We start from the raw sequence: 20,910 nt of genomic DNA, 5'->3' as shown, positions 1-20,910 counted from the left end.
GTGTTCTTTTGGTGTGTGTTCATGTGTGTTGGTTGTTCTCACCTGTGAGTATATACCGAGGCCAGAGCAACAGGGGCTTTCATCATTTCTCTACCCTAAGTTGCTTTAAGATTTATTTTATGTATGTAACTGCTTTGTCTGCTGTGTGACTGCACCACCTTTGTGCAGTGCCAGAGGACGCAAGAAGAACATGTCTGATCCCTGGGACTGAAGATATAGATGGTTATGGGCCCCTATGTAGAGACTGGGAATTAAGCCCAGGTCCTCTCCAAGAGCAGCAAGTGATTTTAACCAGTAAACCATCTTTCCAGGCTCTACTTTTTCCAATAAGGTTTTTCAGTGAACTTGGAACTCATCATTTTAGCTAGATTGGTTAGTGAGCCCCTGGTACCCACTCCAGCACTGGGGTTATGGATATGTACTGCCAGACTTGGCTTACTTGGGTACTGGGGATCGAAATCCAGGTCCTCATACTGGTATAGTGAGCCCTTTGCTCACTGACCTGTCCCCCAATTCTATGTAGTTTATTTTTACAAAATAAATTTCTACTTAAAGCTAGCCATTAGAAAAGTGCTTGCTTGATATAGTTTTTTGGGGGGGGGATTGTGTAGAGTGAGCCTTTAAAATTTATTAATTTATTACGTCAAACATATTTTGGGTTACTTATTTTTATTTTATGTATGAGTGTTTTGCTTGCATGTATGTATGTATGTGTATGTATGTATGCATCCCATATGCATGCCTGGTGCTTTGGAGGGCAGAAGCTGGTGTTGGATACCCTGAAGGTAGAGTTACAGATGGATGTGAGACCCCATGAAGATGCTGGGAACTAAACCAGGGCCCTGTAAAAGAGCAGCCAGTGCTCTTAAACTATGAGCTGTCTCTCCAGGCTTTCCTCTCCAACTTTATTTTTCTGAGACAAAGTCTCATTGTGTAGTCTTGACTGGACTGCAACTCATAGCGATATGCCTGCCTGTCTCCTTCTGCTGGGATTAAAGATGCGCACCGCCACTCTTGGCTCCTTCCACCATTTTGAAAGCTATCAGCATAGTTACCTTCAGTGTTGCCTCTAACCCTCTTTCATGAATTACTGCTAACAGTGGAATAATACAGGCTAGGTTGTCTTCTACTCTTCTACTATCTGTGAATTCATAAACAGCTTCTCTACACATCTGCTGTACTAGGGATGGGGATGCAGGACTGAATGCATCATGAGTGCTAGGTGAGGTTTTGTTGGTTGGCTTCATCTTCCTTCCTTCCTTCCTTCCTTCCTTCCTCCCTCCCTCCCTCCCTCCCTCCCTCCCTCCCTCCCTCCCTCCCTCCCTCCCTCCCTCCTTCCTTCCTTCCTTCCTTCCTTCCTTCCTTCTTGGAACAGGGTTTCTCTGTGTGTCCCTGACTGTCTTGGAGCTCGCTCTGTAGATCAGGCTGGGCTCTACTCAGAGACCCGCCTGCCTCTGTCTCCTGAGTGCTGGGATTAAAGGTGTGCACCACCACTGCCCTGCTAAGAAAACCTGTTCTTTTTTGTTGTTTGTTTTTTGAGACAGGGTTCTTCTGTGTAGCCTTGACTGTCCTGAAAGTAGCTCTGTAGACCAGGCTGGTCTGGAACTCACAGAGCTCCACCTCCCTTTGTCTCCTGAGTGCTGGGACTAAAAGTGTATTCCACCTTGTGTAGTTATTACCAATAATTTCTGTTGGAGTGATCTCTTCCATAACAGAAGAAGGCACTGCCATACTTTGCCTTGGATTTTTAAAGACATCTAAATCTGCTGGTAATGGTGTCATGCACCTCTAATCATAGTTCTTGGGAATAAGAAGTACAGGCAGGCAGATCTCTGAGAGACTATCTCAAAAAGACAGATGACAGGAAGTTTAGATATCTGAACTGGCCAGTCTGTCAATAGTGAAGCTGTGCAAAAAGACACTTCAAATATGTATGATTTTGGTGTTTTGGACAGGACTGGTATTAATCTATAATTAATATCAAAAATCATTTTTCTTGGAGTCATTTTTACTAGAAGTCAAGATTCTAATATTTTTGCCAGTATAACAATGACAGTTTCTTGTAATCCCATTAACAGTGACTCAAATTTTTATATACTGTACAAAAAGACAGTATTTCATAATGTACCCAGTATGAAACACAGTCAGTAGTTATATATATATATATATGCTTATAGTATTTAGACTTATTGTAGAGAATCATGTTATATATTTCTTAAAAGATACTTTTTAGTCAGTGGCTTAGATGATATGTTGTTTATAGTATGTATTTTCAGCATTAGATTCTTTTACATTTATTTATTTGTGTGTGCATACTCTGGTGCATGAATGAGTACAACAGCAGTTTCACTTCTGACCCTGAAGCTGAGGGGTACACAGGTAGGATTCCTGGGAGCTCATTGGCCAGCCAGGTTCAGTGGGAGGCCCTGTCTCAAGACGAACTGGAGAGTGGATAGGAAAGTCTCTTGTCCTTCAGGCATGTGCACAGCATGTGTGCCACCCCACAGGTGACAACGCTGTGAAGTCAGCGCTCACTCATGGTAACAGCACTTAAACTTAATGGTAATAAAATATTTTGGTGGTTAACCCAGTCCTGTGTCATCTGATAATTTTTTTCCCTATGAGAATTGATTTATTGATAATGTGCCAGGTACTGCATTAGCTGTGGGTGTCAAAGATGATTTAGTTCAGCATTCTTTTTTTTTTCCAAAGATTCATCAATTGTGCATACAGTATTCTACCTGAATGTATGTTTGCAGGTCAGAAGAGGGCATCAGATCTCATTATAGATGGTTGTGAGCCACCATGTGGTTGCTGGGAATTGAACTCAGGACCTTTGGAAGAGCAGTCAGTGCTCTTAACCTCCGAGCCATCTCTCCAGCCCCCCTTTTAAAAGCTTACTTTTTTATGTGCATTGGTGTCTTGCTTGCATGTCTGTTTGTGTGAGAGTGTCAGATCTTGGTGTTATAGGATGTTGTGACACTGGGTCTTCTGGAAGAACAGCATGTGCTCCCAGCCACTGAGCCATCTCTCCAGACCCTATTCCACTGTTCTCAATACACATTTCATTCTCTCCTTAGTTTCTGGTATCTGCTCCTCCACTCCCAGTGTGCCTCTAATTTGATTTCACAGCATATCAAGAAAAATATTTCGAAAATCAAGCTCATTTGGTGCTTATATACTAAGGAACCCAGAAAGGTCTTAATCAGAGCTCTTTGAGGTGCTGTCTGCTGTCAGTCCAGAGAACAGTGCAGCTTTCTCAGCCTGGGAAAGTCTGAAAACTGTTTCACCTTCACCTTCTGAGTCCCGGCTAGTTTCTGTCAGGACGCCTGACTCTGTCTGGTGTATCTTGTATCTCTTGTGCTCAGGACTTGACATAATGCAGGCAGGCAGGCACTCAGTACGAAGTTAACATGCTCTTATCAGGAACGGCTTTTGAGCATCACCCCTAGCATTTCCCTTTATTGCCTTCCTCTCTAATGACACTGTAAGCTGCAGGGTTATAGGGACCTTGTCTGAGGCTTCCGCCCTGTACGTCAGATCTTAGCACAGTGTCTACCCAATAAATGTTTGTTTTGGTAGAGAAGTCTGAATAGGTTGGGGCTGGGGGTGGGTGGGTAAATGGTCTGTAACATTCGGTTACTTTCCCATTATAGCAGCCACAAAATGGGAGGGAAGGAGCTGACCTGAGCCTTGGCTGAACCATTGTCTCAGCCCACAGAGGGTAATTGGCAGCAGCTGGTGTCCAGAACTGATGTGGTGGAGTGTTTTACCGTTCTCTCTTATGTGAATGTTGTGAGGTCATGTTTACTTCACACAACATGTACCCCTTTGCTCTATGACAAGACAGCCTTAAAGCAGGCGTGTAGTGTTGTGGTGGGATTCAAATGGAATGCTGTGTTCGTGGAGGAGACGATTGATCTGCCTTTAGAGGGCTTTGAACTCACAGGAGCCTCCTGTTTTTGCCTCCTGGTGCTGGAACTAATGGTGGTCGCCACCATGGCCTTGAAGTCATAGTGATCCACCTGCCTCTGCCCCCCCTCCCAAGAGCTGGGATTAAAGGCATTCACCACCACTGCCTAGCAAAGCTCACTTTTTTAAGACGTAATTTTATTTTGGACGGGGTCTCACAGTGAAGCTCTAGTTAGCATGAAACTTGCTGTGTAGACCAGGCTGGCTTTGAAGCATTTAACGTTATTCTGACTAAAGCTCATTCTTTTAAAGTGTACGGTGGTGTGACTTTTAGTGTATTTGCAAGGTGTACTACCATCATTTCTGTATCCAGAGCATCACCCAGCAAGAGGCCCCAGTTCCCGTTTCACACAAAACTCGGGCCTAGTGCTGTGTGTGTAGTCCAGCTACCTGAATCTGAGCTGGGAGGAAACCCTGAAAACTACAGGAACTACATAATTTGCTTCTTCCTTTAGTCAAGGCACATGAAAATATAGTAGTCTCTCCTCACTTGTTTATTTTGAAGAATTCAATTCCATTTAGTGTGTGTGTGTGCCCGTGCGTGCGCACACACGGGCACACCATTCGAACGCAAGTAGTGGCCAGGCGATAACTTGTAGAAATCAGTCGAGTCTCCCCGAACCTGGATTGAAATCGAGTGGTCAGGCTTGCAAGCAGACCCCTTTACCAGCCAAGCCAGCTTTCCAACCCAATTGTTATTTTTGCTAATTTTCAATTGTTTATTTTATTTTTTTTAAGCAAGTAGGTTTTCCACTTACACTCATCAATTAGTCATCAGGTTTGATTTTTTTTTGAAAGACTACCTTGGAAAGTACCGTTAGTGAAGATCCACAGATAAGGTTACTAGAAAAGAATGTGCCGTGCCACCTTGGTGGGATCATAATGTTTTATTACTGTGATGCTGAAAAGTCACTGAAGGAAAGGCTTCCTTATAAATCATAGCCTTAAACTTCAGGGCTAGCCTCAGCCAAAATGATGACCTGCTACCCTCCTTCCTTCCTTCCCTCCCTCCCTCCTTCCCTCCCTCCCTCCCTCCCTCCCTCCCTCCTTCCCTCCCTCCTTCCTTCCCTCCATCCTTCCTTCCTTCTATTTTATTGAGACAGGGCGTCATTGTGTGGCTGTCCTGGAACTCACCATGTAGACCAGCCACGCACTGGGAGATTAAAGGTTTGGCCCACTACTCGAAGCTTGGTAGAAGTTCTTTCAAACCTTAAAATTTTGATATTGTCAAATTGTCTTTTAAAAAGCCATAGAAAACTGAAAAAAATTGTAAAGAGCCTATGGAGATATAATGAGCTGAAAATCTGTTTTACAAACAGAGAAAAATGTCCAAATTTAAGTCAGAAATTATATATTTCTACCCAGATTTTTGTATATGTACATATAAGACGTCATTGAAAGCAGTTCATTTGTTGGCAAAATAGTAAAGTCTCATAATCTGGTGTTTGCTCTCTCAGAGGGTAGGATAATCGAAAGGTAAACGGAGCAACCCCTTCCACTTGGAAGTTTGTTTGTAGTTCCCCATAAACATTTTCAAGCAGGATCCATCTTGTTTGAAAGATTGGCCTTCTATTGAAGTTACTGTGCCAAATTCCGGTATTGCCTTTCATCTCTGGGAAGTGGATGAGATGCTTATCAATTGTAGCTGCTTTTTGTGAGGGTAAACATTGTTATTCATTTCCTTTCTGGTACTGTGGAGGCGTGGTCAGGTTCTTAGAACCCTGTTGGTTTCTGTTATTTTTTTCCTAAAGCTCTACCAACATTTATAACTTAATGGCTACATTATATTTTGATTAGAAACAACACATGAGAGCCTTGGACTGGGGAGGCTGAGGCAGGTGGATCCCTGTGTTTAAGAACAGCCTGATTTACAGAGTAAGTTCTAGGACAGCCAGTTTCAAGATGAAAGGCCATCTTAGGTGTACTGTCCTTGTTTGGATTTATTTAGAACACAAAGATGTGAGAATTTTAAATTATCTGTACAGAGTGGTTTTAGTGCAGTGGGTGGAAAAACTCCCTAAGTTCCCCAGCCTGCCTTTCATGGCTTCAATATCTCCTTTCTTCACATTATTTTTCTTCCTCAAAGCCTTTTTTCTTTTCTTTCTTTTTTCCTTTCTTTTTTTTTTTTTTTTTTTTTTTGAGACAGGGTTTCTCTGTATTGCTTTAGAGTCTGTCCTGGAACTCGTTCTGTAGACCAGGCTGGCCTCGAACTCACAGAGATCCGCCTGCCTCTACCTCCTGAGTGCTGGGATTAAAGGCATGCACCACCAACACACGCCTCCTCAAAGCCTTTTTTAATAACAGTGGCAACACAGTTTGATTTCTGTCGCCTTTTGTTTTGCACTGTTTACTGCTATTTTATGAGTCTTACTAAAGACCTTGTAAGGGCTGGAGAGATGGCTCAGTGATTAAGAATACTTGTTGCTCTCGCAGAGGACCTGGGTTTGGTTCCCAGCACCCATATTGTGTCTGTAACTCCAGTTCTCAGGGATCTGACACCCTCTTCTGACCTCCATGGTTATCAGGCATGCATATGGTGCACATACAAACATGCAGGCAAATACTCATGCACATAAAATTAAAAATAAAAGTATATTGTAAATGCTTTAGGTCAGAGCTTTGTCTTCTTCTTCTTCTTCTTCTTCTTCTTCTTCTTCTTCTTCTTCTTCTTCTTCTTCTTCTTCTTCTTCTTCTTCTTCTTTCTTCTTTCTTCTTCTGTATCCAATATTGTGCCAAATAATAGGGAAGAGGCACCAAGGGCAAACCACAAACAGGCACTGTCCTAAGTGTTTTTTTGAGGACTAACGGTTAGTTCTTCTAATAGCCCTGTACAAGGAAGGTAGACACATCTAGAAAAGCAAGCTAAAGAAGGCTAAGGGGTCAACACAGAATCGCCCTCTTTTGTGAGGCATCAGTGCTGGCTTCGGTTCACATGTCTGCTGCTTGCAGGCTGCTGCCTGGCTCTCCTGTGCATACAAACCATTATAGAAGGACACATGTAGTTCCAAAATATATTGAAAAAAGGATTATCAAAAAGCAGACTTTTTGCTGGGTGTAGGTGGCACATGCTTTTAATTCCAACACTAGGGAGGCAGAGGCAGATGGATTTCCGTGAGATTTAGGCCAGCCAGAGCTAGTGATACCCTGTCTAAACAAAACAACAAAAACTGGTTCACAGACTAGCCAGATGGCTTATCGAGTGAAGGCACTTACTACCAAATGTAAGTTTGATCTGTGGGACCCACATAGTGGAAGGAGGGAGTCATCTCCTGAAAGTTGTCCTCTGACACGTGCTCACATGTGCATATGGACATACAAAATACAAATATAAAAATCAAACTTTTCTCAACTTTTACTTTAAAAAAATTGAAAACCTTTAGAAAGGAGGGCTATGTGTGGTAGCATCAGTTTTTAATCCCAGTACTCTGGAGTCAGAAGGAAGTGGATTTCTGGATTCAAGACTAGCCTGATCTACCTAGTGAGTTACAGGCTAACCAGGACTACATAATGGGACCTTGTCTTAAGAAAGAAAGGGGGCAGGGAAGGAAGGAAAGATGGGAGGGAGGGAGGAAGGGAGGGAGGGAGGGAGGGAGCTATAACCACTTCAGCTGACCAGGACCCTTTCTTGATTGAGGCCTGGTATGCAGTGGCTGCAGACAGCATTGTCCTCAGTACATACTGTTTGTTTCCTATATGGGCTGCCCTAAGGGATCTTGAAGACAATTTCCTGGCAGCTATTCATGTGTGACTGATCTCAGTGCTGTCATTAAAGTAAACTTCAGACAGGTATGTGTGGTGACTTTGGGGAGGGAGCCCCAGGGCACAGTGACCAAGTCCTCACATCCATCCACAACAAACTGCAGAATAAGGAACATGTGATTGAGGCCCTGGTAGAGCCAAGTGTAAGTCAGTTTCCTGACTGTGGGGTCACATATAAACCCATACATGGTGCCCTTGACAAGTGACAGACAGACCTGTACTCCTCAGACTTCTACTGTGCTGTCCTATACCCCACCAAATCATGTTTAGTAATAAATCTCACATCCGGTCTGCCTGAAAACAAAAACAAAACAAAAAAAGACATGGGTTTCCGAAGAATAAGGAATCTTCTTGTAAGTTAGATTAGTGTTATTATACTCCTGAAAATTATTAGCTGCAGCTGTGGATGTAGATGGAGTAGTATTATAGCATGTGTAAGGACCTGTGTTATACCCCAGCACCACAAACAAAATTATAAGCAAAAAAGTTTATGTCTCAAAATGACAAGGAAGCTGCATTCTTGATAACACATCAATATATGGCTGCCTAAACGGTGATAATACTGGTAGACATGTGAACAAAGAAGAATCCTATTCTTAGAGACTGTCTACAGGCAAATAATGACTGCTGAGAGAAAGAGACAATTATTCTCTCACAGAGATGGGTCCCTATTTGTTATCTAATATAAAATACCTCAACATTGTTAGTATTCAGGCATCTGTACTGTCCTGTCCTTGGGGTTCTGTCAATACTCCCTCAGCTGCAGCCACTAAAAGCACCAACTGTGCACATTCACTATGTTCCCTTTTAAAGGGGCCCTGCCCATCTCCCATTTCTCTCTCTGCTTCTCTTCCTGTCTCTCCCTCCCCCCTTTCTCTTCTGCTGTTCCTGTCCTCAGAGGCTGGTCTCCTCTCTCCCTTCCCTCCTTTTCTCATTCCCTTCCCCCTAATAAAAAACCTTTCCATGTATGTGAGCTCTGTGGAAAGGCATCTTTCTCTCACACACATTGATTTTTAAATTACAACAGACATTATGTGATGCAATCTCTATTATCATCTGTCTTTCTGTCTACCTAACTATATATGTGTAGATGTTGCACATATATGTATACATACGTGTGTGTGTGTGTGTGTGTGTGTGTGTGTGCGCGTTTGTGTTTATAGGTTTAGAGATAAATGAAAACTCGGTGGAGTCAGTTTCCTCCTTCATCTTTATGTGGCATCTGGGGACTCAAACTCAGGCTGTCAGGCTTGCACAGCTAGCATCTTTAACCAAGGAGCCATCTTGCAGGAGTCATGTTTTATTTCTTTCTTAGATTTGTCTTAACCTTGGAAGTTCATTTTATCTGTCTTTTTCTTTCCTGGGCCACAATGCGTGTATCTTTTGCCTAACATTTTCTCATGTATTTTTTCTGGAAGTTTTACACTTTTAACTTTGGTGTTTTGTATAATTTTAATTACTTCTGTTTATTATAAACACCAAAGATTGAGGTTCCCAACTCATCCAGGGGTTCTACTCAGCCCTACTTGTTGAATTTATTGTCCTTTCTCATTGAATTACTTGGTACTTGTGCGAGAGTAGTTGACAACATAACCACAGGTGTCCGGTGTCCTATTACAATGAGCATATCACATTTTTATCATGCAGTTACCTTCTGGGTGAGTGATTCTTGTTGAAGGCTAGTATACTCAGGAAACTGGCAGGCAATGGAGGTGTAACAGTTAAGTCTTTTAAGGTGGGGGGTCCTTCCAATTACTGATTTTTTTAAACTCTTTTTTAGATTTATTATTTTATTTTCTGTGCATGAGTGTTTTGCCTGCATGTATGTCTGTGTACACATGTGTTCCTGGTGCCCTCAAAGGACAGATAAAGGTGCTAGATCCCCTGAAACTGGTGTTATGGGTGGATGCAAACCACTCTGTAGGTGCTGGAACCAAACCTGGGTCCTCTGCAAGAGTAAGTGCTCTCGGGGCTGGAGAGATGGCTCAGAGGTTAAGAGCACTGACTGCTCTTCCAGAGGCCCTGAGTTCAATTCCCAGCAACCACGTGGTGGCTCACAACCATCTATAATGAGATCTGTTGCCCTCCTCCGGCCTGCAGGCACATGCAAGCAGGACACTGTACATAATAAATAAATAAATCTTAAAAAAAAAAAAAGAGTAAGTGCTCTCAACCCTTGAGCCATTTCTCCAGCCCTTTATTTATTCATTTATTGAACATTCAGAACAATGTTGAATGTCTCTTCTAGAGTATACAGCTCAGTGAGTGGGGTAGATAATTATTAGAAGAATTCTTAGAGAACAACCTCATCCTTGTATAACATATATCATGCTAAGTACCATGAAGGGGAAAAAGTAGGCTTTGTGAGGAGAATATGTGGTGGACCTTAGAAGGCCCCCACTGAGGGTTGATGGGTAGGTAAAGCACACTTAAAACAATTGTGATTACAGGTTGGGGAGATGGCTCAGCCAGTAAAGTACTTGTGGTGTACACATGATAGCCTGAGCTCAGATCTCCAACACAGCACGGCAGCACATACCAGTAATCTTGGTGCTGAGGTGGCAGAGACAGGGATTCTGTTGCCTACTCTCTGACTAGTCCATGAGCTCTATGATGAATGAGAAACTCTGTCTCAAAAAAATAAGGTGGCACGTAATCGAGGAAGACATCAGATGTTGACTTTTAATCTCCACATGTGTGCTCACACAGGTACCTGCATATACACAAACATGTTCACATAAATAAAAAAAATTTAAGAATCTGATCATAAGCCTAGTGTAGCACTGTATTCCTATATCTCAGCCTCCAGGAGGCTGAGCCAGGAGGACCAATTTCAAGGCCCACTCTGAACTGTATAGTGAGTCCCTGTCTCAAAAAAAAAATGGGGCTGGAGAGATAAGCTCACTGGTTAAGAGCACTTGCTGCTCTTCCAGAGGAATCAGGTTCAGCTCCCAGCACCCACATGGCAGCCAATAATCTTTTGTAGCACCAGTTTCTTTTTTTTAATTTATTTTTATTATTATTATCATTATTATTTTTTGGTTTTACGAGACAGGGTTTCTCTGTGTTGTTTTGGAGGCTGTCGGTCCAGCCTGGCCTCGAACTCACAGAGATCCGCCTGCCTCTGCCTCCCGAGTGCTGGGATTAAAGGCGTGCGCCACCAACGCCCGGCTAAAAATAAGTAAATCTTAAAAATAAATTGATTACAAGAATGAACATGGCATATTTGAGGCACTAAAAAGGCCAGTGAGTGTAGCAATGGGGAGTCTTAGTAGATGCCGAGGCTTTCTGGGTACTGCCCATGTTGTTAATGTTCTACATGTTAGCAGTACCGTTTACTAAAGCAGACAGCAACAACGGCAACAACAAAACCATAGCAGGTGTATATGGTGATGCGCCCTATTGATTCCAGCACTTGGGAGGCAGAGGCAGCTAGATCTCTGTGAGTTGGTGGTGAACTTGGTCTACATAATGAGTTTCAGGCTAGTCAAGGGTACACAGTGATACCTTGTCTCAAAGCAACAGCAACAAAACCCACAAAAAACTAAACAGAATGTAGTACTTTTATTACTTTCTCACTGTACCTGTGACTTGTAGATAGACCAGAATCTTGTGCATGCTAGGTATCTTAGGGTCTGGGGCTGCCTTATAGTTTGGAGGTTGAGTCCATTATCATCATGGCAGGAAGCATGGTGGCATGCAGGCAGACATGGTGCTGGAGAGGAGCTGAGAGTTCTACATCTGGATCCATAGGTAGCAGGAAGAGAGAGCCAATGAGCCTGGCTAGAGCATTCGAAACCTCAAAGCCCACCCCGAGTGACACACTTCCTCTAACAAGGCCACACCGTTAATAAAGCCACTGGGGCTTATAGGGGCCATTTTTATTGAGACCACCACAATAGGCAAATCCCGTACTAACAGTTGAGCAACACCCACAACCTTCAGAATGATATTTATGAGAGCCATCATTGCTGATTGTAGTAATAGTTCATTTTCTATGTTGTGTTCGGGGATTTTGAGAGGATAAGTTGTATGACTGGATTTGCTTCTAAGAGTGATGTGATAAGGGAAAATAGATTATGAAGAAGCAGAAGCAGGAGGCTGGAAAGGTGTCTCTGTTAATTACTTTTCTTGTTCTATGACCAAATGCCTGACATGAAGCAATTTAAGGGAAGGAAGGTTTATTTTTGCTCATAGTTTGAAAGGGTCCATTCATCATGATGGAGAAGGCATTGGTGGGAGCAGCCTCTGTTCATGGTGAGGAGAACATGCGACAGGTGTTGATTACATGCTGTGCATTGGGGAGTAGAAAAGGAGAGGGAAGTGGGGAGGGAGGGGGTGGTGAGAGGAGGAAGAGAGAGACTTATCCTCCCAGGAATGATTTTCTCCAAGAAGACTGCACCTTCTAAAAAATCACACACCTTACCAAACCAAAGCCACCTGGAGGGAACCAAGGACTTAAAGACATGAACATTTGGGGGGCAGTTTCACATCAAACCAGAATAGTAGATATGGAATAAGGAAGCTGAGATGATGATTGGGACTTACATATGCAGGGAATAAAACTCAAGCGATGTACTGTGATTCTAAGACTTCCTGCTTGGACAGCTGACAGATGGAGCTTCTTTTGGAAGGAAGAGTGGAAGGACACATTTAGATAGAGTACGGACTTTGAGATGCGAGGAGTGCCTTCCCACAGGCATTGCATTACACGTAGGGGAAGTGAGACGTTTCACAGTAGAACAGTGAAGGTACTTGCAGAGACGGTACTGCTCCTCTGTGAGATCTCAGCGTTACCATTTCATCCAGCTTCTGCTGGCTGCACTGACTGAGAGAAAATCGTTTGATTTCTTTTTTAATCTTTTCTCGTGTGAAATGGAAATATTTGCTTTATAGAGTTAAGTATGATGTGAGAGCGAGTCTACAATTGAGAGCTGTTTGCCTCCGTAGATGCTCAGAAAAGTGTTTCAAGCACATGTTGTTTGGATTGATGGGCAAAAGGTATGGAACCCCTTGAAAGGCCTGGGGGAGATTTGTTAAATTATGAAGCTGTAGTGTTTCTATGTTTGGAGTTAGAAGTCTGATTTCAAGAACTTTTCTAACTGCTCTGTGAAGAAGAGATAGAGGCAAGACATATTCAGATAGCAGGTGTGGTGACTTGCCTGTAATGTCAGCATTTGGGAGGTTGAGGCAGGAAGATTGCCATGAGTTCAGTCCAGGTCATCCTGGACTACATAAAAAACAAAACAAAAGCAATATATAGAAAAATTAATGATCATAGTCGAGGATAAGGTGCTGAGGGCTGGTTTGTGTTTTGAAATTGTAAGTCAAAGAATAAATCAGATTTTAAAAGAAGAAACTGCCAGGCGTGGTGATGCATACCTTTCATTTTAACACTCAGGAGGTAGAGACAGGTGGATATCTGAGTTCAAGGCCAGCCTAGGCTACTTAGCAAGTTCCAGGCTATGTAGAGCAACACAAGGAGGTTCTATCTCAGACAACAAAACTTAAAGAAGAAACTATAGGATTTATTCAAACTAGTTTTGTGATTTAACAGGGAAGGAAAAATAAGTCATTTATGATTCTATGATTTGTAATACAGGAAGCAAAAAAGGGCAGTAGCCAGGACAAAATGACCAGGAAGCAAAGGCCTGCTTTTAGTCTTGAATGTGTGACTCCTGAGGTTAAAGTATGGTTGTCCTGATGGCATCATTTTCTCTCTGGCAAAGATACTGTGTAAAAGAACACAAGATTAGAAAGCAGGAAATCTAGTCTTCAAGCCAAATCACTAATTAGCTTCATGGCCCTGGGAAAATCGACATCTCCGGTATTCAGTGTAGTTATCTAGCAAGTGGAGCTAATGCACATCTGCCTTGGCAGCCTTCCAGGGTTGTTTTGCAGATGAAGTAAGAATGCACATTGGGGGCTGGAGAGATGACTGAGAGGTTAAGAGCACTGACTGCTCCTGTGGAGGATCCAAGTTTGGTTCCCAGCACCTATCTTGAACAGCTTACAGCCCCCTTGTAATTTCAGCTCTAAGGGATCTGGAAGCCTCTATGGGCACTTGAATCACATGTATGCACACTCGAGGTGTGTGTGTGTGTGTGTGTGTGTGTGTGTGTGTGCATATGCAATTTAAAAACATAGTACTAAGAATACTTATAGTATTATACTATAATATACTTATACTAGGAATGTTTATAGTACTAGGCATGTAGCTGGGTAGTAGAGCAAATGTTAGGGTACACAGGCCTTGGGTGTGATCCCTAGTACTCTCAGGGATATAAAATCATACCCTTGTCGTTGCAATTCCCCATGCAATTATAAGATGGTCATGTCACTTCTCAGTTCAAACTAAAACAAAATATTTGTAGTTAGGGATAGATCAGGCAAAATAAGAAAAACATCAAAATTCTTAATAGCTTTTGTTTGGTTATTAGTGAAAAGCTTAGAAACTTGAGTCTTAACACATGTATCTGAAACTCATTTGGAAGCTTATGTCATCAATGATGGTGATCACAACTAAAAATACAGGTTGCATCTTGTTGGCTATTAATATTTAACATGCCTTTAAGTTGAAGTATCAATGGAAAGTTTTTATTGCAATCTGTGCGGTGCTCTGTGTGTGGTAACAGAGTCAGAAGTCGTCCTTTGTAGATTGCTCTTCTGTTACTGTGATTAAAAACCGTGACCAACCTTTAATCCCAGCACTCGGGAGGCAGAGGCAGGCGGATCTCTGTGAGTTCAGGCCAGGCTGGACTGACAGCCTCCACTGACTGACAGCCTTACGAGAAACCCTGTCTCGTAAAAAAAAAAAAAAAAAAAAAAATCCGTGACCACAAACAACTTGGTTCTGGAGGGGAGGGTTTGTTTCATCTTATACGTCTAGGTCATCATCCATCTTTGAGGGAAGCTGGGCAGGAACCATGAGGAGTGCTGCTTACTGATATGCTCCTCAGTTAGCTTTCTTAGGTAGCACAGGCCTACTGCCTAATAATGGTACTGCCCACAGTGGGCTGGGCCTTCCTGTACCAGTTAGCCATCAAGAAAATGCCCACAGACATGCCCTCAGGCTAGTCTGATGGAGGCAGTCCCCCAGTGAGACTCTCAGATAACTCTGGGCTGTGTCCACGTTGACAGCTGCAGCCAACTAGGAGAATCTTCTTAGGTCTGTTGCTGTGAGCTATGTTTTTATCAAGGATCAGATTGCAGAAATGTCTCTATGCTTGCTCTGTATCCTAAGACATTACTCCTAATACTTCTGAGCCAGCTGAGTTGACGCTTAACAGTCAGTTGATGGAGTTGTGTTTACTTGTCTCAATTCTCTCTGCCCCTACTTCTCCATCTGTCATAGGAGATAAAATCTGGGGAAAGGCTACTGGGAGGCTTTCATGTTGAACTTTATATAAAGCACTGTTTAAACATTAGAAGTAGTCATTAGAAGAGTTGCTATTTTGACAGTTGTCCAGGAATAAAGCACATGAACAAAAAGAATGAATTCTCTAGAAACTGATAACTTGAAGGAGGAAATAATGTAGTGCTAAAGACCATGGGCTTTAGAGGCACATGAACCTGTCTTTATTCAAGCCAGTGCTACCCTTTGCTTTGTGGTTTAGGCAGGCCACTTAACCTCTCACTCAGACCTTCACATTCTTGTATGGGAATCACAATACCTAGCTACTTAGCAGGTTGTTATGAATGGTCAATGAGATAGCATGAAATAGCTGGCCCAGAGGAGATAGAAAGTGAGAATGTTGCTTTCTCTCCATCATCTGTTGCCTTGGTGGAGAGCAAATCTATGAGTTGGAGGTAGTAGTCTTACCCATTTCTTTGTTTTTTTTTGTTCTTTTTATTTTTATTTTTAGATCTTCTCTGTAAATAGCCCTGGTTGTCCTGGAACTCACTGTGTAGACTAGGCTGACCTTGAATTTAAGAGACCCTCCTGCCTCTGCTTCTCCAAGTACTGGGATTAAAGGTGTGTGCAACCATACCTGGCCATCATTTGCCTTTTTATTTTTGTTTGAAACTTTAAAAAATCTCTAGTTATTTGTATGCTTACAGTACAACAAACAGCAGCTATATGAGTGATGGATATATGGATAGGGTTTTTTCCTTTCTGATTTGCTATTTTGAGTTTGGATTTCTCTTTCTCTTTCATGCAAGGGATCATGGGAAACACAATTCAGTACTTGACACTACTCAAACTAAGATGGTAGACACTGTCAATTAATCATATAATTGAACTGGTCTGTATGCCTCAGATGTTGTAATTTAAGAAAAGCGTGTGTGAGAGAAAGATGCCACGAAACAGGGTTCAAGCAGAGGAGGTTTTTTTTATTAGGGAAAGGGATCATAAAAAGGGGAAAGGGAAGAGGGGAGACCAGCTTTCAGAGTCAAGAGCAGCAGGAGAGATGAGAGAGGGAGAAGGAGAGAGAGAGAAAGAGAGAAAGAGAGACAGAGAGAGACAGAGAGAGACAGAGAGAGAGAGAGAGATGGGAGATGGGAGATGGGAGATGGGCAGGGCCCGTTTAAAAGGGAACATAGTGAATATGCATAGGTGGTGCTCTTAGTGGCTGCAGCTGATGGTGTATCCCGTCAGAACCCCAAGGACAGGCCAGTGCAGATGCTTGAATACTAACATCAGAAGCCTTCACAATACTTCAAACAGCTAAAATCAGCTCATCAGAGTTAATATAGTAATAAAAACCTGTTTGCTCTGTAGATGAAAATGTAGAAGTAATATATGAACTTTTCATTAATTCTTTACTTTGGATGTGGTCTTGTCCAACCTTCTGACAAGACAGGGCAGTTTTGTTGCAAATGCTTGTCTGCATTATAACATTATCACCTAGTGGGCATGTTCAGATACCTTGTAGATACATTGCATATTTGTGTAATAAATATAGTGGTGAGCTGCAGTGATCTAACAAAGGACTTGCCTCAAGAATCAGCTGGATGTGATCTTAAAATGCTTATGCTCTGACCCCTTCCCCCACACCCCACAGAGACTTTATTAAACCGGACTCTTCAAGAGTAGGACACTGGCATGTACATTTTATAATGAATCCCCTATATACACCAGTTTAAAAACAACTAGATAATGGCCAAGGGTGTAGAGAATTAGACATCTTTACACACTATTAATATGATTATAAATGGACATAGTATGGTCATAGAACAGTTTTGCAGTTAGATATAGTTTTTTTGTTTGTTTGGTTGGTTTTTTGTTTGTTTGTTTGTTTTGGTTTTTCGAGACAGGGTTTCTCTGTATTGCTTTGGAGCCTGTCCTGGAACTTGCTCTGTAGACCAGGCTGGCCTCGAACTCACAGAGATCTGCCTGCCTCTCCCTCCCAAGTGCTGGGACTAAAGGCGTGCACCACCAATGCCTGGCTCAGATGTAGTTTTTAAATCTGCCCTGTATGAATAGATATATTTATAATTTGAAGCTTTTTTTGTTTTGTTTTCCCCTCTGTTAGACAGGATTTCCTTATATATAGCTCAGTTTGGCCTCCAACTCAAGATCCTTCTATCTCTACCTCCTCAAACTTGGGATGACAGGCATCCGATAGTGTGCCCTGCTGAAGGAAACATTCAAGAGCTGTGTGTGGTAGTACATGCCCACAGTCCCATTACCCAGGGGCAAAGTAAGAAGACCAGGAGTTTGAAGACAGCTTAGGCCACATAGCAAGACTATGCCTCCAAAAGTTTTCTGTAGACATGTTCATATACTAAAAGCTTGTAAGCACCTAATGATTTAAAGTACATACATAGTTGAAAGCTACAGTTTACTACACAACTGTTTAAAGAATGAAGTGTATCCAGCACTAGGGGGCAGAGACAGGCAGATCTCTGAGGTCAAGACCAGCTGGTCTACAGAGCAAGTTCCAGAACAGCCAGAGCTACACAGAGAAACCCTGTCTCAAGAAAGTAAAGCAAACAAAAATATGAAGAATGTATGTATGAGAATTACTTATACATGCTAAAGTTGTTATGAAAGTAACTGGGATTTTTTTCTGGGTGAGATGGTGTTCCCATAATCCCAGTATCTGGGAGGATGAGGAAGGAGGCTCCTAGTTTAAGGGCAGCCTGGGCTCCATAGTAGATCCTATTTGTTTTATGTCAGAAATATGTAGGCTTAATGTCTGCATATCTGAATTTGAAAATTAGGTTTAAAACACTTTATAATACTTATCAATTGGTTGTCTTCTTGCCTATTAGAATTTTAATACTTTTTCATCCTCTTCTAATTTTAGGCTCGATGAGAGAAAGGGAAAGTTAAGGATGCTGGAGCAGAACAATGGATTTCTCCTTCTCTTTCATGCAAGGGATCATGGGAAACACAATTCAGCAACCACCTCAACTCATTGACTCCGCCAACATCCGCCAGGAGGATGCCTTTGATAACAACAGTGACATTGTTGAAGATGGTGGCCAGACACCCTTCGAAACTACTTTGCAACAAGGTTTCCAGTATCCACCCACAACAGAAGACCTTCCTCCACTCACAAATGGCTACCCACCATCGATCAGCTTGTATGAAACTCAAACCAAATATCCACCATACAATCAGTATCCCAATGGGTCAGCCAACGGTTTTGGTGCAGTTAGAAACTTTAGCCCCACTGACTATTACCACTCAGAGATTCCAAACACAAGACCACATGAAATTCTGGAAAAACCTTCTCCTCCACAACCCCCACCTCCTCCTTCGGTACCACAAACTGTAATTCCAAAGAAGACGGGCTCACCTGAGATTAAACTAAAAATAACCAAAACTATCCAGAATGGCAGGGAATTGTTTGAGTCCTCCCTTTGTGGAGATCTTTTAAATGAAGTCCAGGCGAGTGGACACACCAAGTCAAAGCATGAAAGCAGAAAGGAAAAGAGGAAAAAAAGCAACAAGCACGAGACACCCAGATCTGAAGAGCGCAAATCACACAAAATCCCCAAGCTAGAGCCAGAGGGGCAGAATGTAAGTTGAGACATTTCATGTAAAGTTTTGTAATCTTTTATGTTTACTGGAAGTTGGAAATCTTTTTAAGTGTGTTTTTCTCTTCAAATATATTTCTGATGAGTTCTTTCCTGTAATCATTAGCAAGGTGTTTGGAAATATTAGAATTAATGAATAAATGCTTGGTGTGTATAATGGACATTGTAATTGAAGAGATATTTTAAAAGTGTTTGGCATGAAGAATCTTGTTTCTTTTTCTTTTCCTTTTTTTTGGACAAGGTTTTTCTGTGTAGCCTGGCTGTCCTAGAACCCTCTCTGTAGACATGGTTGGTGCTAACTAAGCAGAAGTAGGAGGGAGAGCTATTTACAGTCAAGACGTTCCCCAGGGGTTATGTCTGGGAAGTAGAGACAGATGCAGAACAGTAGAGCTCTGTGAATTGAGGCTATCCTGATGTACAGTGCCAGTTCCAGGCCAGCCAGGACGATATAGTGAGACCCTGTCTCAAAAAAAAAAAAAAAGAAAAAAAGAAAAAAGAAAAACAGATTATTCAAACATGCTGATTAGGACTTTAGGCAGAATTTTTGGTTTTTCAAGACAAGGTTTTTCTGTGAAACAGTCCTGGCAACTCATTCTTTAGATCAGGCTGGCATTGAACTCACAGAGATCCACCTGCCTCTACCTCCCAAGTGCTGGGATTAAAGGTGTGGGCCACCACTGCCCAGCCAGGCAGAGTTTTTATAAAAGCTCATGTGTACTGGTGGATTTTTGTTGCTGTTATTTATTTATCTACCTATCTACCTATCTACCTATCTACCTATCTACCTATCTATCTATCTATCTATCTATCTATCTATCTATCTATCTAGTTTTTAATCCAAAGGCATGAGCCACCATGCCCAGCTCTGGTAGATTATTTTACTGTCTGAGATTTGATTGTGAAGTTTCATGGCAATAAGATAATAATAGCAAGTATGTAATAGATCAGTTCTAACTTCAATGAAGAGGTTGTGATATAGGGCTAGAGAGATGGCTCAGAGGTTAAGAGCACTGACTGTTCTTCCAAAGGTCCTGAGTTCAATTCCCAGCAACCACATGGTGGCCCACAGCCATCTGTAGTGAGATCTGGTACCCCCTTCTGGACTGCAGGCATATATACAGACAGAACACTACATAATAAATAAATAAATCTTAAAAAAAAAAAAGAGGTTGTGATATAAACTACAGATGTTTCCTATATATGTATTTAGGAAGAAAATAATAAATGCTTATTTTGTGACAGTTATTCGCTTTCATATTTCATATATCTGAGTAAAGTTAATTTATTCTTTGATTTAAAGAAAGACTACTTGTTAATTGAATATTTCTTGGGTAGCTGCATCTAATGACTCAAATGTGATTGGTGTCCCCATGAGGATCACATGGATGTTTCACATGTCTCCATATTTTTCTGCCATTTTCTTATTCTTTTAACACATATGCTGACTGAATATCATGTGCTGACACCATTCGAAGAATTGAAGGTGTGACTGGATGCAAAGCAAAAGATGCCTACCTATGGGTGCTTTTTTTCCAGTTCATTCATATGCATGTGTGTGTGTGTGTATATGCATGTACACACCACACACACAAAGGTTTAAAGGATGTCACATGCTGTGAAAGAAATAGAATTGAGTGATTAGGAGCAGTCACAGATACTCAGCCATTCTGGTGTAGAATAAAGGCTTTAGAGTGAAAAAAGAATGTTGTAAGTGTCTGGGTGTCTTGCCTGCATGTCTGTCTGTGTGTCATGTCAGTGCAGGGCCTATGGAGACAGACAGGACATTGGACTCCCTGAAGTTACAGAGATCAACCACTATGTGGGTGTGGGCGTTTAAGCCAGGTCCCCTGGAAGAGCAGCCAGTGCTCTTAACTGCTGAGCCATCACCTCTCCAGCTCCTCCCTTTTCTTTCTCTTTCATTGGCTTTTAGAGTTAGCATACCATGAAATGCTCTCTACAATGCACTGTTTCTAAAACATTTATTGTGTGTGTCTGTGTGTCTGCGTGTTCATGCACATGTATACATGCATGCCATACTATATGCATGGAGGTCAGAGGATAACTTGGCCAAGAAGGTTCTGCTCTTTTATAGTTGATCCCAAGAATTGGACTCAGGTTGTCAGGCCTGGCAGCAAGTGCCCTTTATCTTCTGAGCATTTGTTCTTGTGTATGCATGCATGTGCATACAGG

At 42.0% G+C, this 20,910-nt stretch overlaps 1 protein-coding gene and 1 non-coding gene across 6 annotated transcripts in view; both read left to right on the top strand.

The window, feature by feature from the left end:
• Positions 1–20,910, top strand: part of Nsd3 (nuclear receptor binding SET domain protein 3) — a 100,273-nt gene that overhangs the window by 14,516 nt on the left and 64,847 nt on the right. For all 5 annotated transcript variants that reach the window (XM_013110771.3, XM_013110772.3, XM_005066569.4 and 2 more), the window contains exon 2: positions 17,985–18,703. In XM_013110771.3, the coding sequence (XP_012966225.1) occupies positions 18,029–18,703 (675 nt within the window). In that variant the 5' untranslated portion in view covers positions 17,985–18,028. The remainder of the gene's footprint in view (positions 1–17,984; positions 18,704–20,910) is intronic.
• On the top strand, positions 7,566–7,697 carry LOC121134201. The gene has a single exon (XR_005871240.1). It is a non-coding gene; the product is annotated as a small nucleolar RNA SNORA70 (small nucleolar RNA).

Source organism: Mesocricetus auratus, unplaced genomic scaffold, assembly GCF_017639785.1.
Source record: "Mesocricetus auratus isolate SY011 unplaced genomic scaffold, BCM_Maur_2.0 Super-Scaffold_100026, whole genome shotgun sequence".
In the NCBI taxonomy this organism is placed as follows: domain Eukaryota; kingdom Metazoa; phylum Chordata; class Mammalia; order Rodentia; family Cricetidae; genus Mesocricetus; species Mesocricetus auratus.
Note: the sequence above shows the minus strand (reverse complement) of the source record. Positions and strands in the feature narration are given on the sequence as shown.